Source organism: Gymnodraco acuticeps, unplaced genomic scaffold, assembly GCF_902827175.1.
Source record: "Gymnodraco acuticeps unplaced genomic scaffold, fGymAcu1.1, whole genome shotgun sequence".
NCBI classification, from domain to species: domain Eukaryota; kingdom Metazoa; phylum Chordata; class Actinopteri; order Perciformes; family Bathydraconidae; genus Gymnodraco; species Gymnodraco acuticeps.
In genome coordinates, this window is record NW_022991219.1 from 2,477,266 (window position 1) to 2,504,822 (window position 27,557).

General features: G+C 42.2%; 3 protein-coding genes across 5 annotated transcripts; all 3 read right to left on the reverse strand.

Moving 5' to 3' along the window:
• Positions 1 to 396: 396 nt before the first annotated feature.
• Positions 397 to 8,720, reverse strand: dcaf15 (DDB1 and CUL4 associated factor 15). Its single transcript, XM_034239387.1, has 13 exons — positions 8,537 to 8,720; positions 7,821 to 7,918; positions 7,304 to 7,445; positions 4,913 to 5,019; positions 4,662 to 4,807; positions 4,405 to 4,566; positions 3,696 to 4,316; positions 3,509 to 3,600; positions 3,278 to 3,400; positions 2,967 to 3,049; positions 2,773 to 2,877; positions 2,556 to 2,671; positions 397 to 818 (listed from the first exon to the last, which is right to left on the reverse strand). The coding sequence occupies exons 1-13, from the start codon at positions 8,630 to 8,632 to the stop codon at positions 763 to 765; spliced, it is 1,947 nt and encodes a 648-aa protein (XP_034095278.1). The 5' UTR covers positions 8,633 to 8,720; the 3' UTR covers positions 397 to 762.
• Positions 8,721 to 8,960: 240 nt separating this feature from the next.
• Positions 8,961 to 16,329, reverse strand: khsrp (KH-type splicing regulatory protein). The gene is given in 20 exon segments (XM_034239270.1): positions 8,961 to 9,828; positions 10,229 to 10,437; positions 10,566 to 10,772; positions 10,874 to 10,962; positions 11,067 to 11,197; positions 11,312 to 11,602; positions 11,695 to 11,819; positions 12,081 to 12,183; positions 12,399 to 12,474; positions 12,476 to 12,564; positions 12,670 to 12,768; positions 12,973 to 13,060; positions 13,140 to 13,205; positions 14,080 to 14,137; positions 14,231 to 14,302; positions 14,400 to 14,458; positions 14,578 to 14,614; positions 14,706 to 14,759; positions 14,837 to 14,939; positions 16,041 to 16,329. Coding segments are annotated over 20 exon segments (2,055 nt in total). The 5' UTR covers positions 16,131 to 16,329; the 3' UTR covers positions 8,961 to 9,819.
• Positions 16,330 to 16,968: 639 nt separating this feature from the next.
• On the reverse strand, positions 16,969 to 26,279 carry LOC117561739 (calcium-binding mitochondrial carrier protein SCaMC-1-like). Of its 3 annotated transcripts, XM_034239319.1 has the most exons (12): positions 25,831 to 26,278; positions 25,081 to 25,294; positions 21,773 to 21,896; positions 21,558 to 21,645; positions 20,765 to 20,876; positions 20,402 to 20,560; positions 20,147 to 20,299; positions 19,613 to 19,726; positions 19,311 to 19,478; positions 19,081 to 19,228; positions 18,062 to 18,244; positions 16,969 to 17,671 (listed from the first exon to the last, which is right to left on the reverse strand). In XM_034239319.1, exons 2-12 carry the CDS (start codon positions 25,273 to 25,275, stop codon positions 17,661 to 17,663), a joined length of 1,455 nt encoding a protein of 484 aa, XP_034095210.1. In that variant the 5' UTR covers positions 25,276 to 25,294; positions 25,831 to 26,278; the 3' UTR covers positions 16,969 to 17,660. The 3 variants fall into 3 exon arrangements, with proteins under 3 accessions (XP_034095210.1, XP_034095209.1, XP_034095208.1); XM_034239318.1 differs by having other exon boundaries at positions 16,969 to 18,244; positions 25,081 to 25,297; positions 25,831 to 26,279; XM_034239317.1 differs by having other exon boundaries at positions 16,969 to 18,244; positions 25,831 to 26,277.
• Between the last annotated feature and the right edge of the window lie 1,278 nt (positions 26,280 to 27,557).

Here is a 27,557-nt window from a genome sequence, read left to right on the forward strand (position 1 = left end):
TTGGAAATGCATGTGTGTATAATAGGAAGATGAATCCACGAGGATATCCATCCAGGACCTGGATGTTTAGAAACATGTCTTGGCAAATGTGATTCTTTATGCAGTGTTTTAGGTAGCAATGTTTAAGAGAGATGCACAGGTTTTGGAAGTAGTGAGCATAGAAGGTTTCTAGTATAGTTTTGCTGTTGTTAAAAGCAGTCCCAATTCAACGTTGCTGTTGTAGGTTCTTTGTTCACCTTGGAGGTAAGAAACATGTTTCTTCAGGAATTCAAAGTAACACTGGTTGAGTAATTGATATATACATGGTCCTTTTGTGGGTGAGGTGTTGCTTTGATCTGCAAGGTTGACTGTTAGCAGAATATGTGTATCCATTTGTTCATACCACAGACAAGCAAGTAACTCTTAACATTTTATTTTTACAAAAACAATAGTCTTACACAGGTACAGATATTGCATTCGTTCAGTTACAGACACACACCAGACACCCTCACTCCAATAGCAGTTTGCCTTTATGTATAAAAACTATAAACTAAATCCTCATTCAGTCCAGCTCTTGGTTTTGGTGGATGCAATACACAATAAACAAAAAAAGATGAAACCTGTAAAATTGAACAAAGTTCACCCAAAAAAAAAATGCATCTCTTCAGCATTGGAGCGACTTTTGTTGTTTTCTATTTGACACAGATTTACATGTTACTAAAGCGCTGTCTGTGGACGTATGCATCTCTGTGTGCTCGGCTGTTTCCGTTGCTTCTTCTTTCTTCATAATACAATCCAGGTACATCGGTCACTGTCTGCCAACACTTGCAGGGACGAGCCTACGGGGGAAAGAGGCACAATTCATTATTGTCCTCACACACAAATCAACATTTGCACCTTTGTCTTCAAAATGGTTATGATAGCACATGTTTCTTTTGGCTGGCAGTGAGGATTACATTAGGTCTACAAAGTTCTAATGATACCTCCGGGGAGTGTTTACTTCTACGACAGAAACTGACATTCAAATGTATTACACTTTAACCAACACTCATACTAAATAAAGACTTACATTTATCTGAAATAAACACTTAAAATGATCAAAAAAGGTCAGTAATGATGTAACATGGGTGTATTAATGTGTAATGAGGTAAAGAACTGTGTAATATGGGTCTAATAACAGTGTAAAGTGTCACAATAGGTATACATTAAAATGTGATGGACTGAAAAGCTGTTTTTGTTGTTTTCTGGCTGCTGATTTAGCCCATTTTTACAGCAGACATAATGACATGTCATAGTAGGAAGACACAGCTGAAGACACATTACCATTTTATTTAATCTTCCCAATAAGCCAGGACAGGTGACAGCGAGCCAGAATGCACTATTCTAGCTGAACAGAGTTCAGCCATCATTCATTTTGAATGTTTACACCTGTGTGGTTCCTGCTGTGTCAAAAGGGCTTCTGTATCTTTTCCAGGCTGACACACTTTTATGATTGACATTGAAATAGAACAGCACCATCATTAACGTTATTACTAACACTTGTGTTTTTCCTACTGTAACAAGTGTCAAACTGTCTGCTCTTGTGGGGGTTTAGCCACACACTTGAAAGGTGCAAAGCCAGCATTAGTTTAACCTGAGCCTTTCCTGCTGCGACAAGTCAAAATGTGATCCATTATTAGAGACATACTGTTGCATGATGTGAACAAAAAATGGTTGTAAGCCTGGCAAACAAAGCAGTGATGTATACAAGTGTATTTAGATCAAAGCAAATCAAGCTAACAGGCATTAGCTAGAGGCTGTATCAGAGAAAATGTTCTAATACGGCATCTACATTTGCGTACTGATGTGTTATTTTCAGTGCATCAGTGTAAATAATTTGCTACTGTCAATAATGACATTGCTAGCGAGCTAACAGTTCTGAGGGCACAGCAGCCGTGTGCGATTTAAAACAATGCTAGTCGAGATTCACCCCCCACGCAAGTGTTCGAAATGACAGTGTACTTGGGAAAGTATCTGAAACGCAAAAAAGCTCTTGTTATGCCAGCTTAAGCCAAGCTAAACACTCTGTATCTGTTGTTGAAACCTACCAAAACATTAAACCTTTTGAAATGTGCAAAAACAATGAAAGTCACTTAACTTTAAGACAGGTGAGTTAGAGGTGTTGGTAACATCTGTAGAGGAATTCAAAGGTGTGTGTGTGTGTGTGTGTATAACCATAACTGTTTGGTGGCAACACATTGTGAGTGTCTACCGTATGCCTCTCTTTAGGTTCTACCTGCTGGCATTTTTTTTTTTTTCCAAAGGCAATAAACAAGCAGCCATTAGGAACGTTGGCAAGTAAGGACAGCTAAATGATACACCTTATGATAGGACAGGAGAAATGGATTAGGAACTATTCATCTAATATAAATCAGGTCCTTACCCTATTACCATGGTTTCCAATCAGTTAAGATGGCATCAGCAAGTAAACATGTTTATTTAACACAGCCCACACTGTTCAGATGTGAATAGAAAAATTAAAGATGTGAAGTTTGTGTGTGTGTGTGTGTGTGTGTGTGTGTGTGTGTGTGGCTCACCTTTGTGTAGAGCTTCGTTGGTCATGCGATTGATGTAGCGGGAGCTGCTCTCGGGAACCAACCACTTCATCACCGTGTTCACACACGACTTCCTGTAAGAACTCCACACACTCCCACTGACAAGGGAGAGAGAATGAACACTTTAACTCAAAAGAAAGGAAACATAACAATAAATACATTAACAAAAAGCTAAATGTGGTTGGCAGAAGTTCCTCACCTGGTCTGACCCTTGACCTCAGTCAGGTCACCTACACCCACGGTGCAACACACACCTGTGTTGAGGTCCCAGCTGACCTGCAGGTTGGAATGATACGTGTTTGGCCTGGAAACAAAAACAAGAAAAAGCAGACTTTAGTGGGACGAGAATAATTAGCAGGGCTGAAGAGGGCTTTGGGTTTATCTAAGACGTACCTGCAGTGCTCCTCGTCCACGTTGGAGAAGGCCAGTAACAGCAGACCAATGTTGATCATCACTGTGTTGGTTTCAGGACACACCTGAGACCCATCATACACCCATTATCTCCAGGTCAAATAAAATGTACTTCCTGTTTTTTTGTTCCAGCTCAGACAGGAGAGCTAGAAACAATCCATCTACTAGGGCTGAACAATGACATTCAAATTCTGATTTGCATGCGACGCTGTTGTTTTTTTCAATCATGCATATTCAATGTGTTTACCCTGGTATTTATGTAGTTGTTGTTTTGTGTGTGTTTGTGCACTGACCTCTAATATCACAACATCGTAGTCGCTGAACGAGCAGAACTGAGGGGCCCAGGCAGCATCGCTCCTGATCACCTCATTGATGAGATACTCAAAGTCTAAAGTCAGCTGCTCCACACACACACTCTGCAGGAGATATAAAACAGGTTCAATGTACCTGATTATTGACTCTAGATTCCAGGTAACATGTGTATCCCAGTGTTTCGGAATCAGCCACAGATTACAAACACGCACCTGTCCATTGTGTGGCCCGGTGACCAGCTGCAGGTTCCGTCCCTTCAGGTCAGTGACTGTGAAAGGCAGCTGAACTTTATCGTCTACATAACCTGGAGACACGGAAACAGAGAAGAAGAATGTGGGTCAGCAGCTTCAGACATTTTTCACACATTCTTCATCTGTGTGTCCTCCCTTTTTCTCTCACCTCCTGCACCTCCCGCAGGCTGCTCCGCTGCCCCCGGCTGTTGGAGGCGGTACTGCAGGAGTGAATAGTTGACATATCCAGGCTCGCTGGGGCCAAACTCCTGGGATGAGGATGGGGGGGAGGAAGAGCATGAGGAAGAGGAGGCAGGAGACATCCCTTGTTCAGAGGACTGTGGCACACTGTGGCTCCCTCTTGATGTTGACGCTTGTGGTAAAATAGTCCGTCTTTCCTCTTCCTCCCTCCTCTTTTTACAATCTGCCTCCTCCCTCTTTGTCTCTTCATGAATCCCTTTGTCTCCTGGTAACTGCACTGCCTCCTTCGTCCCATCAGATGGTCTTCTCTCAGCCTGGTCTTCGTCCTCTTTCCCCCCTCCTCCTCCTCCTCCTCCCTGGGCCCTCCTGAAGAGGTCAGCTGCAAACTCTCGCGCTCGAACGGCTGCTTGCGACTGGCTCGGAGATGAGGGAATCGAAGTGGGTCTGCTAGGTGGCGGTCGGCTTTCGGGAGATCCCTGAGGTAGTGAGGAAGAAGAGGCCGAGGATGTGGAGGAAGAAAATGTAGAGCCTTGACTTGACAGAGATGCTCTCTTTGTGTAAAGAATCTGTGATGACTGGCCCTGCTTACCTGCAAAAGAAACATTATGATGTCACATGATGGTAACAGGCAGGGGTTAATGGGAATCAATAACGAGCTGTCTGTGTTCGAGTGTTACCTGGGCAGAGTGAGATGCCGCAGGCCACCAGAGAGTAGCTAGTGTTCAACAGGATGACCTGGTCCTTTTTTAGCTGGAAAGCTGGCTGGAAGGTGGGGAACGGGTACACCACCTGGTACCTGCTGTTGAGCACATAGCCATGCTCCAGACACTCACCACTTCCTGGGGAGAGAAAGGGATGAAGTCAGATTAGAAAGAGAGAGAGATAGGGACAGGAAACAATAAAGTAGTCAATGTGTGAGTATGTGTGTATTAACCTGTGCGTATGGTAGTGGCTGAGGGAACAGGGCAGCAGTAAGAGCAAGGTTTAGGTGGAGGCATGGAGGCAATAGTGATGTAGATGTCTCTGTTGTTTTCATCACTCATCATTAAGTTCATCAGCACGGAGCTTGAACTGCGTGTACTGGCAGGTGGAAGGACACATCAATTACTCATCATTACCTAAACATTGCAAAATAAATAGCCAGATATGCATCAGCTTAATATTGAGATCTTTTTGTGTCCTTACTTGAAGCCAAAGATAACGATTTTGGAGTGGTCATTTGGCCACTCACACACGGTCAGGTAGAGGTCGCTGTAGATTTCCTCTCCTGCAAACAGACGTACATGATGGACCTAAAGACAAAAAACAGAGATGAGATAAAGAAAAGCACATCCGTAAATGCATATGACTTATCCAAGTTCTTCACTTATAACTAGTGCTTGAATTGGAATCAAAAAGGTGCCAGTACTCTAAATCAGCAACGGTTTCAAGTAAAAAAAAAATGATATAGCCCAAAAACAAGTATTTGGCTCAAAGTCATAGTATATCCTATAATGCTGGTGGGTTTGTCTCTTTACTGTATATTGTAGAAAGGCTCACTGTACTTAAACAAAATGACTCAGGGTGCATCTGAGATTAGAGGGGGTGCAGTGGTAAAGTGCTATTTTTATAAGTGGGGAGTGGACCTGACACCCTCTAGGGGGGTCCGGGGGCATGCTCCCCCGGGAAGATTTTTTTTTTTAAATATTGAAGTTAGATGCATCAATCTGGTGCACTTTGAGAGCAAAATGAAGAGATATATGGATACCTCTCAACATCCATAATGAAACAACTGTAAACAGATTTCCTTTTTCTTTTATGGATATAAAAGAAAGTAAAGCCTTGACTCCTACTGGCGGCTGGTTAAATGACTCCTCGTCCCTGAGTACACTCACCATCTTTCAGCAGAAAGGAGAGAGGGAATCCTTGTCCGGCGACAACCCAGAGCTCGACATTAACGACTGCCCGGGGCCATCTAGTATTTAGCTCGGGCAATGAAGCCTCACCTGCTGGTTGCCCGATCGGGCAATCTATTATGCCAGTATCATGCAGCTCGCGGATCCAGTAATGAGTGACCCGACAGTAAAACTAAACATATCTATAACTAGTTTAGGTAGTTTGAGAGGTCATTAAAATAGCTACGTGTGATATTCTAACCTGAAGTGTGTGTTTTGTCCGCTCACCGCTGCATGTGATCATGCAGATCTGCGTGTCGACTCGTCAGCAGCAGCTGATCTCTCTCTCCCGTCAGATTAGACTTCACTCGCGTTTATGTCCATATCGATCAGATCCAGCTAGTTCTAGCTAATGATATGACTACCTGCTTATTAAAAGACACCTAAACAATAAGTGTCGCTATGCAACCGGGTGAGGCCACAAAGTATAGCGCAGCATTATGCATTTGTTTACATGCCCACCGGAACCCCGAGGCATTACCAACAGATCAACGCACAATCAACCCATACAGGACATCTCTTTCTCCACATGAAGTGTTAGACATTAGAATGGACTATTCTTGTCTGTCACATACTCTTCTTGTCTGTCACATAAATGGCGCAACTGAAGCGGTATTGCGCTAAAGGGAAATTATTTTGACCGAAGAGATTTAGATTTGCCGGCTAACGGGAACTCTGACGTCGCCATTTTGTGTGCTTCGCGGATGCGCTCGGCTCCTCTCGACTGCTGCTCGGTCAGCTTCCGGATGAGGAGGTATTCGTTCGACCAACTTACAGTAGATAACATTACAAACATTTTTAACAGGGGCCATAATAGTGTAAATAATGTTTGTTTTGGCAGTTATAACTGAATGTAATGTTTTCTACTTTTTTCCATCAGATGGAAAGTGTCTTGACCAACAACTTAAGTGTTTCTTATAGCTATGCAGGGCATGCAAGCGAGCAAACACAAACAAGAACAAACAAGTGAAATGAAGAATAAAATTGAAATTGTACAATATAATATTGTGGTGGTTCATCTTATAATTCAGTCTAGAGAATGCACCAGACATCATCTAAGACCTGCAAAAATCTTAATTTTCTAGGGGGACGGAGGCCCCCCAAACCCTTCGTGCCATTTCCTCCGCGCGCATTTTTCAGGGCAATCTCTATTGGGCTCAGGGCCATCTGTAAATTAGCTTAGATGGCCCTCTCCCAAAATCCTTAATGTCATGCACTGCAACCGCTGTCTTTTCACACTATTATTAAGCCACGCTAACATTTTCGAAATGCTAACGTTATGTGATGTCTTTTCTGCTCTAGTCTATCGCTGCGGCGCGTCTTAGATGCGGCATCTCATGACGCATCTAGGTACGCTCTGGCGCCAATGAGCAGCTCTCATAGGAATGAATGAGGCCCCACCTCCCACGCTGTATCCAGTTATTATTATACATCCATGGGTACGCTGGGCATATTTGTTGTCATGCGTCATGACGTGCCGGTACTCAGTAAGAAGTGCCGGTACCACATGGGTAAAAATCAGAAGTGCCGATACTGCGTACCGGTGAGTACCGGCCCAATTCAAGCACTACTTATAACTCTCAAAGGAGGATGTGGTTTTGCATAGAATTCTAATGGAGTGAGTATGTTTCTTTTCATGTACCTGTTTGAGTCTACTGTGCAGGTTAAACTCCCACCAATAGAGAAGGTAGGTATAGAAAGAGAAGTCGTCGTCATCTTCTCCACAGTCGCTGGTGTAGGACAGAACGTAGCGACCGCATTTGGTGAAACCCAGAAACACATGCCTGGAACAAAAAACATCACACAACACTGTAAAACAGCCCTCTGCTTCAATAATACACATAATCAATCCTCAATCTGAGTATAATGGCCACTAGTAGGATTTTCTAATCCAATAAGTAAATTAAGTGTCAACACATATTTGTTAATTAAGTGAAAACAAAGCATTGGTATTGGACATAAACTATTGTATTGAGACTGAGTTGTATTGGTGCATCCGTACTAGCAGATAATATTCAGAGAGCATGAGCATCAACAATCCTCAACACACCATTTGGTTTGAAATGCTTTCAGTTTAACAAAGTGTATTTCTGTCCATTGTATAAGACAAGTTGCATAATGACAACAAACCCATTGAGTAAACACACGCAAACACTGACCCTGCTCTCAGGAACTCCTCACTGACGATGTTCTTCAGCGGGACACACACTCGCGGTGGCAGCTTCCTAAAGAGACGCTGAGAAAAATGTCCTGACAGCTGCAGGGCAGGCAACAGAGTAGTTTTAGACAACATAATAGTGAAATACAACGTGCATCATAACGCATGAAAAGTGTGTGTAAAAGATATGGAAATTGCACTAATAATGAAATAGCGTGTCGTTGATACAAAACAAACTCAGCTTCAGTCATAACCCTGCACAGTAACACGCAATGATCTTAATGGCTAGCGTATATACAGTAAACCATTTGCTTATAAATCAAACATACTAACGTGGGTAACGTTATATCTGATGGTTGCATTAATTACTTAATATGCAATCCGGCAAGTTTCTGCTGTGGTTTAGCTAGAGCTTTCACGGTTCAATATGAAACGCTGTTGACGGGTTGACTAGGCTAGCACGCCAACACTGCTCACACAGGAGTCTACAGGCATGTTAGCAAGCCACACCAAGAGATATACATATCGAGAAAGGCTGCTTGAAAGCAAGGGGGATACCAGAGTGTCCATTCTTAGCATAGACTAATTAGCCACCTGCCTGCCATTAGATGTTAGCTTTCAAGCTAGTTAGCAGCTAGCTCCAGAACGCTTTAACAACAGCGGTTGCTGAACTACTTTCAGTGTTTAATATCACACGTGTTCTGAATTCATGCCTACCTTCCCACGCATGAGAAGCTTCACGACATGGTCTTTGTGTTTTCTTTGAGATTTCTGTTTGCTATCGTCCTTTTCTGATTTCGAGCTGGGCGCCATCTCCCTCTCAACTGTAGTAGCTCGCTCCAGTCAGGACTGACGTGATTGGTCCGCAGGCCTCACGAGACAGCCCTTATAGCCGGCGGACACATTCATGACGGACGAAACAAAAGGTGGAGCCCAACAGATGACTGCAGGAAGCCCCTACTAAAGCGATGTCTGAATTATACATATATAAATGAATCGGGTGTCACTTACAGAATTAAAATGTGTACACATAGAATCAGTCTGACATCGGGTGTCATGTGATGCGTCTTTAGCATGGTGTTTAAATTGGGAGCGACCAACTCTCAAACACAGGAGTACCACAGAAGAAGAACGAAATGAGGTAAATTGAATGTTTTATTTTAAGTATTTAAAAACAAGCTGTAAAAAATAACATCTAAAAAAAAGAAGAAAACAAAAACAGCATACAGTAACAGACCTATTGGAACCAAAAAACAAAATCAGACAATAAAGATGGGGAAATTTAACTGAGGGCAGTCAAGCACACAAACATGCACACACAACCAACCTACATTGTGTAGGACAGTTAATGCCTTATTACAGCCAACTTACACACATTTCTGTTCAGTAGCATACACTGTATACAGACACACACAACCCCCTTAAGGAAAGTAATTACAATGAATAAAATTAAAAATAACAAATCAGGACAGCAGGGGAAAATACACCTGCAATATACACTGGGAATGTTAAAAAAAAAGTTAAAAAAAGGTACCAAGAAGAAAGAAAAAATGGTTTAATTTTTCTTACAAACATAATTTCTGAATATATTCAAAATACTGCTAGAACGTTTTTTTTTACCCACAGGAAATTGTAGGGGAAAAACTACTTAAACGTGAGTCAGTGTCAGGATGCTGTTGTGCTAGCTTGCAAACAAAGATGCTTATCACATTTCACTATTTTTTTAAATGAGCAAAATTATTACAAGGTGTGGGTGAGGTGAAGGGGCAAACTGAATAGCAACCCAAGTAGTTATTTAGTGCTTTGTTCAATGCATGGGCAAAATGTGATCCCTTTTCTCTTCAATTTTGACTTTAAAAAAACAAGTAGATTGGAATAGAAAATGTCTGGCTGGATGAGAATGGTCTTGTCTTGTCAAAGCCAAAAGAAAATCTCTTGATAGAAAAGACGAACAAGTCCAGAGGGCCATCACAACCTTCAAACAGGCTGAGCCAATCGTTTTACTGGGCCTGAAACGAGAGGAAAAAAAGTGTAATTAGTATTACACATTGCTGTAGGTTTTCCCCTTTGAAAAAGGAACTGAATGCATGTTCCATGTTCTTAAGCTTTTGAATGCCTGGATGGGTTAAAGTTAAATAATGTTACAGGAATGCTCTTTTAATGGCAACACCACAGGTCATCTCTGAAGATAAAGAATAAATCAACAATATTATTAACAAACACCTGACTATACATTTATTCTGTCACAGTATTTTATTCTAAACACAGAAAGGCACGTGTGGAAACATAACTTTGAAAACGAGTTTTAACACATGTTGTACAGTGAATGTTCTCGTCTGGCAATTGTTGAACAAACTGGACCTTGACAGCAACAAAGTCAATTTGTTAGTTTGTCCATGTATTCGTTACCTGTTGTCCCTGCTGTGGAGCACCGCCCTGTCCAGGCCCCTGCCCTGGCTGTCCATAGTAGGCAGCCTGCTGTCTGTAGTACTCAGCCCAGGCTGCACTGTAGTCCTGCTGGCCTCCAGCTGCACCCCCGCCTGCTGCTGCCGCCGCTGCTGCCGCCGCCGCTGCTGCTGCCGGGCCCGGAGCAGCTGCAGCCCCTCCAGCTGGCTGGGCTGGAAAACACAACAAAAAACCCTTAGTACTGGATGCACAGTCATGTACTCTTTTCATTTCACAGTATACAACTGAAACACAGTACAGCTGACTATTTAACATGCAGTACTAAGTAAAGCTCACTTACTCATGCCCATCTTCTTGTAGTACTCCTCCCAGGCTTTAGTATAGTCTGGCTGGCCACCAGAAGCCTGCTGTCCCTGGCCCTGGTCCCCTGGTGCTGCTGCAGCAGGGGCTCCTGGGCTCTGGCCTGCCATGGCACCCCCTGGCTGTTGGCCATAATATTGTGCATAGTATGCTGCCCATGCTGCGTTAGGATCTGCTGCTGCCTTATCTAAGGAGGGGAGGGAGAAAAAGAACCCAGGATTAGCAAACCATACAAGATAAACAACTTTTGAGACAAGTACATTGTCAAAATGTGTACAAAATACTGACTGGGGTCATGTTGACCAGGGGCTTGCCACTGCTGGTAGTTACCTCCCCAACCCTGTGGACAGTACTGGGCTCCACCAGGTGCGGCTCCACTGCAAAGAAGGAAGAGACTGTTAAACAAACTGCTTATTTATCAGTCTCCACTGGAGGGAACATTCACAAATCCTGCATTCCAGTATTTGTAGATTGCACTTACTGTGGAGCACCACCTGGAGGCCCTGCATTATAAGGGTTTGGATTAAAGTGACCCATAGGACCACCTGGGCCTCCCGGGCCACCTGGACCACCAGGACCACCAGGACCACCGCCCACAGGACACAATGGAGCCTGGAAACAGGAGAAAAACATTTAAACTAGGAATTAATTCAGAGGATGCATTATCTTTTGAAAACAGCTTGAACTGTGTGTTCCTTCTCTGCTCCGTAAATCACTTGAACGCACCTCAATCTTCTCTTCTATAAGCTGCTTGGCATGGTCAATCTGTTGTGGGGACCCTCGGATGATAAACAGTTTGAAGTTGGGGTCACCGTTTGGTGGCGGCTGACGAGAGATCTCCACAAACGCACCGGTCTGTTGGTTGATGGACTTCACATTCTCTCCTCCTCTGCCAATGACAAGCCCACATTTGTGCGCAGGAATGGAGAAGGTCATCTCTCCTCCCGGAGGGCCCCAGTTGCCCTGGGCTCTGCCTCGTCCCCGCCCACCGGGTGGCATCCCTTCACCGGGGGGGCCCTGTGCAGGAAACACTCTTTACATTAGGTTTTACTGGTCCACGGCCAACTAAAGTTTGGGATTTCTGTCACCAGCTAGAATTAAACACCTACCCCCTGCCCGCCCTCCTCTCGTGCACGGATGCTCTGTAGCAGTTCGGTGATGATCGATGCAGCATGCTGACACTGGTCTGGTGGACCCATAATATGGGCTATTTTATCAGAACCGGTTCCATCATCTGTAAGGAAAGACAAAGGGAAATGGGGGTTATTAATGGTGGTTTGCACAGGGACTGAAACCAAAAGGAAACTATCCGATCTAAAAAAATAAATAAAAAGCTTTGAAAAAAAGGCACAATTAAGTTAAGAAAAGTGAAAAAAAGATTTTTGGGGGGGAACAAGCTGTAGCATCTCTAGTAGATGACATTTCCTGCAGCGCTTTAATTTATAGCAGTTCCATTACATTTCACCCCACCTGAGAAATATATGTGAGAGCTCACCTGGTTTAAACTGAATCTTCACTCCAGCATCGCTCTGGATCTTCTTGATCATCTCCCCACTTCGGCCAATTACAACTCCCACAGAGTGGCGGGGCACAGCTATCTGTAGATTACAACATAAATTGTTATAGTGGCACGAAACAATAGACTCTTATCCATTAATCACATTTATGTTAAACTTGCATCACACATTATTCAACAGTCTTTTTATTACGTTTCTTTAGTGCCACTTCTCCGTTATAGTGAGGTTAGGAAAAAGTCTCTGAATACAGAAATCAACGCTACGACTAACTGCTGAAATGAACGGCGATAACTTACATCAATGCCACCACCGCCGCTGCCGATACCACCGCCGCCGCCGCCACCTCCTCCTCCACCACCACCACCACCACCCTCCTCCCATCCTTGATCCAAATTCGCTCCGGTCTCCAAATCCGGCATTATCCCTCTCTCGTAGAATCTCATTCACCATGTCCTTTGCTTGCTAAAAAAAAAACATGCAATGATTTAAAGGGTAAATGGGGGCATAAACCATTTCCTTAGTCAAAACGATATATATAGTACATACAATACTGAACTTCAACAGTACCTGCACTTTGTAGGGGTCTCCAATGATGCGCAGGGGCTTATCTATGTTGGGTGGCTGGGATCCGTCTTGAATAAGAATCATCTTAACTCCAGCCCGCTCCTAAGATTCAGCAGTAGAGGAATGTTGCATTAATCACACGGCAAATGTACCTCATGTCAACAAAAGCATTTGACACAGTTTACAGGTTGCAGTAAGCTTTTAAAATCAGGACCAAACATTTTACTAAATTCATTCTTTATTCATCTTTCCAATATCTGTATAGTGGAAGCACTATATGTGGCAATATGAAGGCGTCATTCTTACCTGAAGCTGTTTGATGGTCTCTCCTCCTTTACCGATGATGAGGCCGGCCTTGCCTGCAGGGATGATCATCTCCTGCATGGAACCTCCCCCCCCCCCCTCCTCCTCCACCACCACCTCCTCCTCCTCCTCCTCCTCCCAATCCTCCTCCTCCTCCTCCTCCTCCTCCCGACTGCCCATTGGTCGCACCCTCATGACCCCTCGACACAATGTCATCTATGAGGGCCTTGGCTCTCCTGGAGGTAAATTAAAGTGAAAAAACAATTGAGAAACAAGGCATAAAAAAAACATGATTAATTTGCCCATACTATTGTTTCTTTTTGGTTGGCATTAACGGTGTTATTGAACAGCAGAGAAACCGACAACTGGAGGCGAGGGGTATGACATGCGCTGTAGCCATACAGTAACAAAGGCGCTCTGGTTCACAGTGTTCAAAATAATTACAGACAGTGCAAGAGTTTTCAACAGGCAATGTGTTGAATGATACTTTGTGATGTATTTCTGCACGCTGAATGATGGGCATTGCCTAGGTTGGCTCAAATACTGGAAGGCATTGGAATGAGTAGCATTTCCCTTCAAAAGCAGACAAATTACACTTGCATTATACTGAAAGTGTAGCTAGCTCTTCCAATTTCAATATTCAGTCTCAGAAGTTGAGGCAATCTATGCAGCAATTGTAGCTTAGCGTTGGTAACACAACGTTCAAATTTGACCCATCCTCCCCCAGCCGCAACGACAGAAGTGGCTCTTGACCGTGATTGTATCACATACAGTAGCCAAAACCAACCCGAACCCAGGTTTACTCTCATTTTGGAAAAAATGTGGTCCAATTGGCATTTTTTCTGCATCGTCTAGCAATTTTGTAGTTTCCCCTTGAATGCGTGCTTGTACATGCTATGGACCTTCACAGGCAGTATTTTGGTGATCTAACCCTAACCTCATGAGGGAAATTACTGCCCTAAAGCCAAAACTGTGTAGAAAAAATTCCCAATAGGGCCATTTGTTACCATTGCATAAAACAAAAAAGAGAGCCCATAGACTCCCAAACTGTGTGTTAGAGTTGAGTTTTAAAATGAGAAATACTTGGGATTTAAATGAAAACAAACTTACTGTATGGCATCTGGAGAACCCGTCAGAGAAACACTTCTATCTGGAAGACCGGCACTGTCTATGAATTGAAAAAAAATATATATATATATCAGTCCAGAAGAAAGTAAAAAATAAATAAATAAATTGGTTGACTTGTTCGGTCATATCTTACCGTGCGCAATCTGGACCTTGCAGCCAGAATCCTGCTGTATTTTGTTAATCTGTTCACCCCCTCGGCCGATGACTGTAGAGAAAACAAGAAAGACATTTAGATTTTAGTTGGAACAAGTAAAATTCAGGTATCATGTCTATGGTTTAAGAGACAAAGTGCATGTACTTACTGAGCCCCACCATCCCATCAGGCACTCTGAACTCTTCCGTCATTGTGGAGGACCGGACACTGCAGACAATACAAATGAAATAAAAAATGATATGTGAAATATGAAGGATTACATACAAGTCATAGCCACAAGCACCAAATGTGTTAATGCAAAAAGAAAAATCAATTTCACTCTATACCTTTGTTGGGACAGGGCAGCCAGCTGAGCTCCAATAGCTGTAAGAGAGAGAACGTTTTGTGTAAAGGAAGGTTGTAAAACTGAGGAGAGGGAGTGTTTTTAGTAGGATCAATGAGAGATTTAACGTACACAATGCAGAATCAATTTCACCCTGTGATGCTACCTTCTTGGCATCGGGTTCATCTGAAAACAGAAGAAAAAGTGAGTCTACAATGTGGACTAAAAATGCAGACAAAGAGCCTGTTTGAGCTGATTTTTACCTGCTTCTTCCAGGGATCGTTTCTGTGATGTGAATGGATAGTTCTCAGATCCTCCGTTGTTGCTCACTGAAGGAACACCGTCTCCACCAATTTTAGCTGCAATCTAAAAAGACATATGAAATAAATAGTGATTATGAAGAAAGAAAATCTCATTTAAAGTGGTACAATGCAGATAAGTATACTCATGAGTAGCACTGCACTGATGTGGTTATCTTGGCTTGGAGAATACAATTAAATGGATAAATGTTGTTAGTGGTGTGGAGTCAGAAAGATATGCATTTACAATGCAGGAAGTATCCGAGTGGCATTGTGGGAAATGTAGGATCTAAGTCTTCGTGGAGTTTACGGTGGACTAAAAGTCACGATTTGCGCCAACAATGCATTCACAGAAACTTGAATAAACCGGAAACAATCCATTCATTAATCAAGCTTCTTGAATGTTAACCTGACTGTGTTCATATGTTTTGCATGTATGTATATTGCATTTGCACTAATTGCACTTTGGATGTTCCTCGAGTAATCGAGTATGATTAAACAATAATCATTCGTTGTAGCCATAAGCTTTATAACTAAAACTATCCGTAAGGTAACGTTAGCTTCGCAGTCTTACTCGTCAACGTAAAAGCAATACCCACAGAGCAGTGAAATATCAGTCAATAAATAACCTATTAGCATCCTTTTGTCCATGTAATGCTAGTTATCAATACAATGTGGAAAGCCGGTCCGATTTGCTTATTTCACGACAATCATAATGCGATGCCAATGTTGTTAATTTTTCAATTCCCTAAAATGGCGTTTTACACATGGAGGCTGAAAGTTCCTGACCAGCGCACCGTTAACTAACGTTATAGTTAGGAACCGACCGAGCTAACTTAGCCGAAGCAGCTAGTCCATATAACCCAACCCGGGGATTCCGGTGGGGACAATACATTTTAATTATATTTAGCTAACGTTATACATGATATTAAAGAGCTACCTACGTTTCTGTCGCTACCGAGTTCCCCCAACAAACATTTCGACTGACTACACAACCTGGCGAGTGTGTGTAAGACAAATGAATGGTATAGCTACTAGCTAGCTAGCTAGCGCGCTCGCTAGTTACCCAAAGCTAACGTCACGGGTAATTAAGCTAGCTGCCGTTTACCACCAGCTAACTACCGTTAGCTCCCAAGCTGTCTGCTCTTCTAGTCGAAGGCTTTATTACCTGTCTGGCTCGTTGTACTGCATCAGCAAAAGCGTCGTTTTTCATCCCAGCACCGACTCCGTTAGTCGGCAGACCGCCGTAATCAGACATGCTGCTCACAAGAGGCAAATAGACACAGGGGGCAGGCTGGGTAGCTTCGGCCGGATCGAGCTGCGCAGAAGCGGGAAGGCTAAACAGGAGCGTACGGGGGACACCAATGTGCGTACCACGCCGGCTTAAAATAGCCAATCAAAGAATCCTAACCCCGCGTCCTTTCTTCTTCTCCTCCAGCATACAGAAACACACCGCCACCACCTGGGGTGTAGGACCAGTGTAGATCAGGAGCTGTGGAGGGGATTGGGCGGTATTCATAACATTTAGAGTTTCATAATTGTGTACTTGGCATTACTGATTTATTATGTAGCTAAACCATAGGAGCTAAACACAATGGAATAATATATTAACCACGGAGGTGGAAATAAAGACAGCAGATAAGGGGGCTTGACTACATTATTCAAGTAACTGCATTGTATAACCAATAATAAAACAATATTATTAATAATCGTTAAGTCAATTTAGCAGATCATTTAATTACTTGTTTATTTATTTGGCACTTATAGATACTTATGAATTTACAAACTTGTAAAATAAAGCTTTACCAAAAAGATGTGCTCAATCCTATTTGTTAGGAAACCATCAGGTCTGCATGTGAGTTTTGCCATTCCAGTTGCATTTGCTTATGGTATTGTTAAACTGCACAGTCAGAGTAATTAAGTGAATCAATGTGAAATGGACAGGTGTAAGAGCTAAGGATAAGAAATTCCTTGGTGCAGTTGCACGGCAACATAAGGCCATCAGGCTGAGCAAAGTGGCAGTCAATGAAAAGGACACAATTTAAACCATGGCACAGTTATGTCATCAGGCTAGCCTACAGACAGCTATCACTTCATTTCAGTTCTTCAGATAAAGCTCAGAGGCATTTATTAAACATCAGAAACACCATGCATGCATTTATTGCCACTTTCCATAACAAATAATGAAATGTATCAAAAATTCATTGGCTTTACATTTCATTCTCAACCTTATGTTTCATGATACATACAAAGCAAACTCGTTGTCATGGTGTTAAACCTGCACATTGTGCGTATACATTATAGTTTTTAAAAATACTTTGTGGCACTGGACCCCGTTGTGTGTTTCAAACAAAGAAACATTTATAAAACATGAGCATTTGCATGAGAGGTTATTATGAATCCTCTACGCTTCTTGATATGGCTTTGGAAGATCCACTCCAGTAGAATATAATGTCCTCTGTCGTGCTTTTGTTCAGTAGTAATCCTTCCAGGAAAGAGAAGATCGACTTTTTCAGTTGTAATTCAAGAGTTAGGATCAGTCATTTTTGTTGTTGTTTTACACCTCATCTCAGTGGTGTAGTCTACGTGATACGCTGGTATACGCCGTATACCCACTACAAAAAAGTAGACTACACCACTGCCTCATCTTTAGTATTTGTAACATTTGTTTAAGACGTTTCAATCAAAGTCCGGACTCTTTAACTCCACCGATGAGCAGCGACTTCAGGTTCCCCTCGCTTACAGAAGAGGAAGATGAATCAGTCCTCCTAGCAATCCAGTATATTCTCTATCTACTACCTAAGAGGGAAAAAACAATGCTGTAGGAATGTAACATGACTTCCAAATTTGGTACCGGTTTGATCTCAGGCAAGTTCATGCAAGTCTTCATCTGTCAATGCAGTAGCATGAGTTGATTAGCATTCACACCACTTCTGGCATGCGCTGCAACGCAATACATCACACGTGAAACTCGTCACAGCAGCTGCCAGTTTGGGGGCATTCCAATTTGTTGTTTTTCTCTTTTCCTTTAATGGTTTATCTTTCATATCGTCATCGGTCATAGGAGCATGAATCCATCCATAGCCAAGGCCAATTTCCTCATGCATAGCCAACAGATCTGTACGTGCTTTTGTCGAAAGCCACCCCAAACCATCTAAAACCTTTCCTACCCCTTCCCCCCCATCATACCCTCAATGTCCACTCCCAGCATTATTCTTGTGTATTCGTAGACGACGTAGGACACGGTGACAGCAGGGATGACTTTCAGGAGGTTGGGGGAAATTCCACGATAAAGTCCTGCCACACCCTCTTGGGTCACAATGTTTTGAAGCAAGGCCACCATGGAGGGTTTATCGGCTCCCTTCAATGAAGCTGAGGGAAGAAAAAAAGTTGAGCTCCACCAACACATTCGGTTTTCTCACAACTTGGTTAGCTCAATAAGTACAAAAAGCATAGTATTGAATTTAATGTTTCATGAAAAGACATCATAAGTCTGGAATTACATAACTGCCTTTTTTTCCAAAAATTACGTACTGAGAAAAAAAAACACGGAAACATTAGTTTGACAAAAATGTTTTGATTATTACAATGACATCTTAATAATTCCACAGCATCTTGCAGTCTTCCTGAGTAGATGGTGTTTGGAATACAAAGCTCAGAAAATGTGTTTCAGTGAAGATTTGGTCACATTTATTGTATATATTATAAGAATGTCTGCCGAAGGTTTGTAAACCAAGCGTTCACAGTGAGGTATGTCAATCCAATAGCCTGTACAGTATGCCTTGTAAATAGTCAGGGGTAAATTAAGATACACACATGCTTTATTCGTTTAGCTAAATAATAACAGGGGCCTCAATTTCCAGTTTAACAGGGTTGGGATTTGCCATTTAACATGCTACTAGAATACATACAGATGAATAAAAGCATCATATGTATGGGTAATTGAGTGGATCTATAGTTGAACAAATTATAAAAACATTAAAAAAAAATGAAGAAAAAGATCAGAGTAGATAACAGTGTGTTGGAGCTGAACTCTGGCCCTCACTATCATCAAATTAGGGAATATATTTTGTAATTTATTCCTCCAGTAGCATTCAAAGTACTTTGAGAATCTATGACATTTAAAGTCATGGAGTATCACCGTTGTCCAATAAAGTTACTTAGAAATAACCATCCATATCTATTAGTGTGACCACAGTAATCCTGACCTTGTGCCTGCATTCGAGTGCGGATCAATGCCAGAGGGTAACTCGCTAGCTGTCCACAGGTGCTAGAAACGGCACCGCAGCCGACCAGCACCATGACTCCGGGGTCAGCTAAACCCTGGTTCCTGTTCAGCCAGGCAAACTTCAGAGTCTGTGGAGCAGAGGGAGTGAGAAGAAGATACACAGTAATGAGATGCACCGCGACAGCTTTCTGCCCTTAGTGGCATTCTGACCTCATAGACAGCCAGGTCGATGCCGGCGTAAGGGACGATACACAGCAGGTTGGGTACATAGCCCTTGTACAAAGCTGCTACACCTTCTCTCTGTAGGATGTGTTTGGCACAGTCTGCTATTCCTGAGTATTGGCCTGTCTTTCCTAGTGTTAGGCGGGTCTTCAGCACCTGTGTGGAAAAGAGAAGAGATGGAAAGGATATGGCAAGAAAGAGGAAAGTTTTTTTTTTTCTCGTCATGCATTTTTCTTGACACTTCACACAGTATGAATGTTGTTTTAATGTGGTTATTACCCTGATATTACCTCCATTGGGTAGATGGCTGTCTGAGCTGTAGCTCCGGCCAAAGAGCCGGCAACAAACCTCTCATGAAGCCTCAGAGTTCTTGATTCATTTCTGCTACGGATCATTTTCTTGATCTATGAGTTATAGAGGGAAAGATAGATAGAGTAAGGCTAATTTCCAAAGCTTCATCATAGACAGACGACAATATCATTTCAAATTGATAGAAAATAGATTTAGCGATGTCTTAAGACATCGAAAGACATTTAAGGAAATATGCTTCATTCACTTTTCGAGAAGATTGACACCAATCAATCAATGTCAATTAGCCTAGCTTAGCATAAAGACTGGAGACACGGGGCAACATCTAGCTTGGCTTTGTCAAAATGTAACAACAACTCTTATGGACTGAATAAGAGAGAATAACAAAGAGAATCTGAAGTCACTGCCAAAGCCTGGATAATAGTAAGAGAAAATAATTGAGATAGAGATTGAAGATGAATAAATGTTTAGAAGTGTAAAAAAAAAATACTAAACCTAAGTGAAGGTCTCTCTACCTGTTCATAAGCTGTGAACTTGATAGCAGTTTCTGGAGCAATCTTTAGCACGTTGATTCCATTGCCCCTCCACAGCGACCGCAGTCCTCCTTCTTTGATCATGTACTGAAAACTGCTCAGCACATTCCCTTTAAATTCAATGAAACCATTCACCTGGGAGAACAGAGTCAGAGAAAAAAACCACTAAACACATCAGCATGAATAGTCCTGTGGTTCAGACTGACCTAAGAGATGAGATCATAACTGCTAACTGACCTGTCGGAAGACTTTGATGCGGTCTAAGGGGGCCGTCCCGGTCCGAGATACACATCCGGCAATGCCTCCGGCCATCAGCTGCCGCCACACATAGCCAGACTTCTTCTCCTCTTCAGTAAATTCATCAGGAACTGTCAGCTGCTCTCCTATATCCAACATCTACTGAACCCGTGGTGAATGGAAAGAGGATCAGAAATTATGATGATAAAGGGGAGAAAGTAAAATAGAAATAGTTTAAGAAAAGGCTATATATGTCTGTCAGTCATAGGCATGCCAATCTATTGGAAGGGCCATTTTCCTGGTTTTCTTTGTTGAACTGTATGTTATCCTCACTGTTATTATATATTGTGTGTGTGACCTCACCATTGAACGTTTCCAGTAGCGTGCTACGTCCTCCATGTTGGTGAGGGGCTTGAACAGGAAGAAGTCCCGCCACTCATTCCAGTCAATGGTCATGGTACCGTCTTTGTCCATTCTGTGAGACAAACACAGGAATAAATAATGAAAATCATTAGGATCGTTCAAGTACCAAATGTGTTACAGAGGAGGGATCAATCATTCAGAAATGGCAATGAGGAATCCTTTAATGTATGAGAAGACATGTCTTGGTTTACCACAATAACCTATCAGAGGAACTGAAAATACAAAACTAAAACTATTATTAAGACATTAAAGCAGTAGATGCGCTGCCTACTGTGATTAAACGGAACATTTAGTTCTAAAAATGTGTTATAGTAATCAGCACTTCCTATTCTAGATGAAGGAAAGTTGTGAAAACCCTAGTCTTCACTTAGGAAATTAAACATGCCATTAAGAAACAGCATTAGAAAAGAAGACACATCTTCGGAGTCTGTAATTGTGACATTATTTCAAAGAATAATATTAGGGGAAGCAACCAGTTTTAAGAGGAAGTGGCTTTATTGTGTTCACTTTTAAAGAGAGAGAAGCTGAAAGCAGTCCATTATATTACAAACACACTGTCAGTGGAGCCAATATCAAGGTAAGATATGTTTAAAACGGCCTGCCAGCCCAGAAGGAAAAGAACTAGGCTGATGCACACACATTTGTTGAGTTGTTAATATTGCCATGTTTGTTGATGTTCTTATTTTAGATCCTAATGTGATGTTATATAAGATATTAATATTTGTGTGCAGACTTTTGCAGAATCCTGGAGGCATTCTTGAGGCTGACTTCCACACCAACGGTGCGAAGAGACTGCTGGATCTCCGCTGCATCAATCTCACCTGCAAATACCCACCAGTCAGACCCAGTTAAAGAAAGAGAGATAATAGCATGGAAAGAAAATATCTCAATGTGAACACTTTGTTATTGTGTCATTAATTATTGTTCTAACTGTTCGCTGCTACACACCGTCATTGTTCTTGTCCAGATTCCTGAACATGAGTTTGAGATCTTTTTCATGGGCTCGGAGATACTGCGTGAACTCTTCAAAATCCAGTACTCCATCCTGGTTGGTGTCCCCAGCTTTTACAATCTGAAAACACAAAGAGAAGGGTCAATGAAAAACAAAGCTCTTAGCATTGAAGAGATATTTGGTCAAAAAAGTTACAGTTTGCCAGATGGTACGTTTTAAGCACTGCTTAAGCCTTAATGCTTAAGTCACAGTAAGAAACCCAATATGCCCACATGGAACTGGTCAGAGAGCTGCCTGGACAATTATTTGTACTGAAATAAAAATATATATAATTAAGCCCACCAACACATTCCTAAAAAGATCAGTTTTCACCTCTGATGAAATCCTGTTGTTAAATATTTTCAGAAGGTGGTCCCAGACAAATATAAATCATTGTCTAACATTCAGTATACATTAGTGGTTCCCTAACTGTCTACGTTGCACAAGTCTACTGGTTGTAGTCAATGCAACCAGAAGGTGAACATTTCCCCCCGTTGTATTTGTATCAATTTGCAAGTTCAGAGAATCATTATCTTTAAGTAACTTTTGTATCAGCTTTAACCAAAATACATTTTGGTTGAAAAAATACAAATTGCAAATAAGAATTGTTGAGATCTTCATATGAAGTGAATACTTAAAACGAAAGTTAATTGAGATCATGGTATGAAGTGAATACTTAAAAAACGAAAGTTAATTATAAATCATACATGATCAATCATATTCTTGTATAAACCCATAATGAGAATGCTTCTTGACGGTTTTTGAATATGTATCTATGCTTACAATTTTTTCTGTTGCTATTTGAGAACTTTGCGTTTTGAAAAGAGGGGGGGTGACCCCTGGTAGACTCTCTCCGGGTAGGCTGTGTGCTTCAGAGCTGGGTTAATAGCTCTCGGTAAGGTCCTTCTAGACGGGGTAAATATCTCTCGAATGTATTGGTTGTTGGCTGAGTGGAATGATTTGATGAGAGAAAGTGTGTGAACCTTTATAAATACCGCGACCTGTGGGGAAAATCTGGTCCCCCGAATTTTGCGGATAGGAATGTGTTTTTGAAAGGTTAATCCGCCGTCTGTGTCGGAAAAAGTGTTTGAAAATTATAAATACCGCGACCTGTAAGGACCTTCCTTCGAATTTTGCGGACAGGAATGGGTTTTTGAGTGTTAATCCGCCGTCTGTGTCGGAAAAAGTGTGTGAAACTGATGTGAATAAATGGGTGAATGAAAAGTTGAATGCGCTTTTTATTGTCACCGGTCTTTTTACGAGGAAATACCTCTAAATTCTATCGGGAGAATTTTAAAATGTCACAACTGAAATGGGCAGTTGAAATTAAAACATTTTGGTAATAAATGTAAGACTGTGAATTAAAGTTTCATTTGAACATGATCACAGCACGGTTTTTTTGTTAGGATGATTATAATGTTGTAAAGAGAGAAGGTAAAAACCCTGTATTAGTTTGGACCTATTTTTCTTCAAATAAACTGAATCCCACCTGTTGGATTGGGATCCTTTAAAAGACACCTGTGCCCTCCTCTCCTGCGTCAAAGGTAAGACTGCACCCTGCCACACACACTTAGGTAGGAGCACACTCCATTTACTGATATCAAAATCCTTCGGGATCGCTTAAACAGATTAAAAAAGAGTTGTCTGAATTGAAACAGCAGTTAATTGAAACCTTGGTTCTTCGGGAAGTTAATAGAGGTGAGATCTTGCTGACGTTGGTGGATCTGAGCCACGCAGCAAATTTACATAGACTCAATAATCTTCGGAAAGGTCAATTAGGAGGTCAGAATAATTTGCCGGAATAAATTATCAGGACCTCTCAAAACTCTAAACAGAATGTAAACAAAACCAGTACAAAATTGTCAAGAAGAAAAGCTGGACAATGATCTGTATGTGAAAAGAGATCAAGTGTAGGACTATGGGAAAGGTCGTCATTCTCATCTTACAAAGTCCTCCTTCTTGTACCAAAATAGACAACATGCTGCCGTTTACATGTAGAAAACACACACACACACGCACATGCACGCACACCTAAACCAATCTAAGACTTTAACTTTAAAAAAGGTATTTTGTGGCAACATACATTTTGTCCCAAAAAGTGTAAACCTGTTGATGTCCCAACAATGTAAGTGATATATATTCACATACACACAAATGCAACATGATGTATAAATAGCACGCCAATTTTAAGAGTATTTGCACTGACTATGCTTTTTGAGTGTCATTTAGTGACTCGTTCTCATTCTTAACTCTTCAGATAGGGAAGGACACTCATCGTGAATCAGTCAAGAGTTGACTTTTTGTTTCACATAGAAACAAACCCTAGTCTCCTGGGTAAAGTCATGGGTTTGTATGACCCAACCATCAGGGTTGTCAAACTCAAATACACAGTGGGCCAAAATAAAAAAATCGGTACTAGTCGAGGTCCGGACTGGTTCAATGTTTATTACAAAACGTATTGAAATGAACTTATTGCACATATTAAACCTGGAACTAACAAAGCTTAAATTATTGCCTATAAAAACCACATTAAACATTAAATAATCAGTTGCATTCATTTCTTATGGATCTATCTGCAGCTTTTCCGGAGTCATTTCTTATGATTACATTTTTCCAGAGGCCAACAACAGCTTCAAAAAAACAATTTCCCTCAAAGAGAAAACCAAACATGCCCTGTTCTCGTGAGAAAAAAAGTGCAGAAGGAAACATCCATTGAGCTCAGTTTGCTGCTCTGTGATTCTAGTTCGAGCCAGATACTTGGAATCTCATCTTGGGTGCAAGTTCATCAATGTTTGGGGTCAGGATCTGAGCGGAGGAAACCCTCAGGATTGAGTGAAGGTGTGCGTGCAAAATACCGGTGGGCCAGATCTAATAGTAATTAAAAATTATCCTGCGGGCCGAAATTAAATCCACCAAGGGCCTGATTTGGCCCACGGGCCTTGAGTTTGACACATGTGATCTAACCCATTCCCACATTAATTAAGACATTTTATGCCACCTCACTTCTGGGGTATAAACACCTTTTTCCATAGCTTTACGGCTGTTTGAATGACAACATGCAAAATAAATGGGAGTAAGTACAGTAAGTCTTCTTACCAAAACAAACAGTTTGAGACAGACTGAGAGTAGACAGAGAGACTGCATGTATTCACAACAAAAACACATGTACAACAGGTTAAACCACAGAGTTGGTTTAACAATGACCCTATCACTAGCAACAAATTATTGCAAAAGTTTGTGTGTGTGTGTGATGCAGGTGTCATACCCTTTCCACGGAGCGTTTGGAAAGTCCCCTGCCTGCCAGTCCTGTCCGCAGTTCAAGGAGGTCGATGTGTCCATCTTTGTTGACGTCCAGCTCCTCAAACAGCTCCGCCCAGATCTTCTCCCTGTCCTGGTCCGGATCAGGGGGGGTGCTCTCCTGGCAGTGCGCCCAAGGGAACCATGTCCATTGGAGTCTCATAACTGTTGCCAGTCAGAATCTGCTGATGGGAAACAAGGGCCTCAATTTGCACACTCACAATGGACAGTTTTACTACAATGTATGTACAGAACCAGATATGTTGTCTGTTTTATAACAGAAAACCTGGCGCCTACATTTACCACAATGCAACTGGACTGCAGACAGTTTAGTTGGAGGTTGGGGAGAGTTATACTCCAAGGTTACACTACTGTTGAAAAATTTAGACTAAAGGCTCAAGCCCTACATAGACATGAGGATAATCCCAGGACAAGAATCGATTGAATACATTTTATTAAAACATTGCTCTTCTAAGGAATCTAAGGAATATTTTTGATTTGCCAAACACACAGGGGATTGGAGGAAATAACGGATTAAAGTATTAGGTGTTTCCTATGTATCGATCCTTGCGCAGGTCGATCCACATTCCTACAGTTGCCACGAGCGATTTAGCTTCCCTCTAAAATCATGATGGCGTTAAACTTGTGTCTCACGCTGTTATGTTCGCTGTTGTGGTCTTATTCCAAACCCTTAGAGACCATTTTGTCTCACACTCACTGTTATCTCCAAACCGAACCGCGGCCCATGGTAGTGTGCAGGAGAACCAGCGAGTCCGGGGCTCAGTCCACTGTCCTCAAACCGGATTAATGGGACGGAAAACGAGCAGCTCCGTCAGTATTCAGCAGGTCCCGGGGGTTCTCTGTGTTCGCCACTACTGACCGCTCTGTGGTTTAAATTTCACTCCGACGTTTGTTGAGAAAGCAGGAAGGGAGAGGCACGCAGCCTCCTCCCCGCAGCTGAAGCCCGCTGACGGCCGAGTGTCAGGCAGCTCGGCTCCCTGTGTGTGGACTGTGGAGGACAGAAAGTGAACGGGCTGCTGCTGGGACACTGTACCTATGAATGGCGACTGAGAGTGTCTTGTGTTAGCCAAAAATGTTGTTTATTATTAATAAATAGGCTTTTGGCTAAATCAGTGTTTTTCAAAGTGGGGGCCGCCAGGGGGCGCCATGTTTGAGGGAAGGGGGAAATTTCTTTTTTTTTAATAAGTTACATTTTTTTAATTTCTTTTTTTAGATGTTATTAATAACTACATATCTATCAATCTATGTGTCCTTTGATGCCAATCTTTTAATATTTTTTTTTTTTGCCCTTCAAGCCAATCAGAATCGAGCTGCCGCTACTGAGAGTGAAACTGAGTATCTGCTCAGCTTTTGGAGCAAGTGAGAGCTAGTGAATATTTCGCTCTGCAGCTGGATGAGAGCACGGATGTAGCACATGTCGCAGAATTGCTTGCATACATCAGATTTATTTAAAAAGACAACTTTGTTGAGGAAATATTATTTATGTATTATTATACAGTTAACCATTGTTGTTCTCTACCGTCCACCAGGCGCCTTGGGGGACTTCTTGGAGGAATTAGATAATCTCCTCTCACACATCCCTGAAACTGGCCCTCCCGCTGTACTTCTCGGAGACTTCAACCTCCAGACGGGGAAGATAGACGAACTAACATCTCTGTTAACCGCCTTTGCTTTCTCACTGTCTCCGTCCCCACCGACTCATAAAGCTGGCAATGTCCTTGATCTCATATTCTCAAGGAACTGCGCTACTTCTAACCTCTCTGTAAACCCGCTCCACACATCCGATCACTTCTTCATTTCATTCTCTCTACCCCTTTCCAAACATAAGAAACTAATCTCTTCTCATCCTGCACTTGTCCGCCGTAACCTTCGCTCCCTCTCCCCCTCTACCTTTGCCTCGTCGGTGCTCTCAGCCCTCCCTTCCTCTGACTCGTTCCAACTCCTGCCACCAAACTCTGCTGCAGAAACTCTCCTCTCTACTCTCTCATCCTCTCTGTCCTCTCACATCTCGGCAGGCTCGTCAGTCCCCTCCTGCTCCCTGGCTAAATGATGCACTGCGTGCTAATAGAACCGTCCTTAGGGCAGCAGAGCGGAAACGGTGGAAATCCAAACACCGTGACGACCTCCTAACCTATCAGGCTCTCCTCTCCTCTTTCTCTGCTTCGATCTCTCAGGCAAAAAGCACTTTCTTTCAAGATAAGATCCAATCTTCCTATTCCAATCCTAAAAAACTATTTTCCATCTTTTCCACCCTCTTGGACCCTCCAAAAGCCCCTCCCCCCTCCTCACTTCTGTCAAGCGACTTTGTTACCCACTTTGAAAAAAAGGTTGATGATATTCGCTCTTATTTTTCTGACTCACCGCTGGGTCACCAGACCTTCCTTCCACCAACACACTAACCTCCTTTTCCCCTCTCTCTCCAAG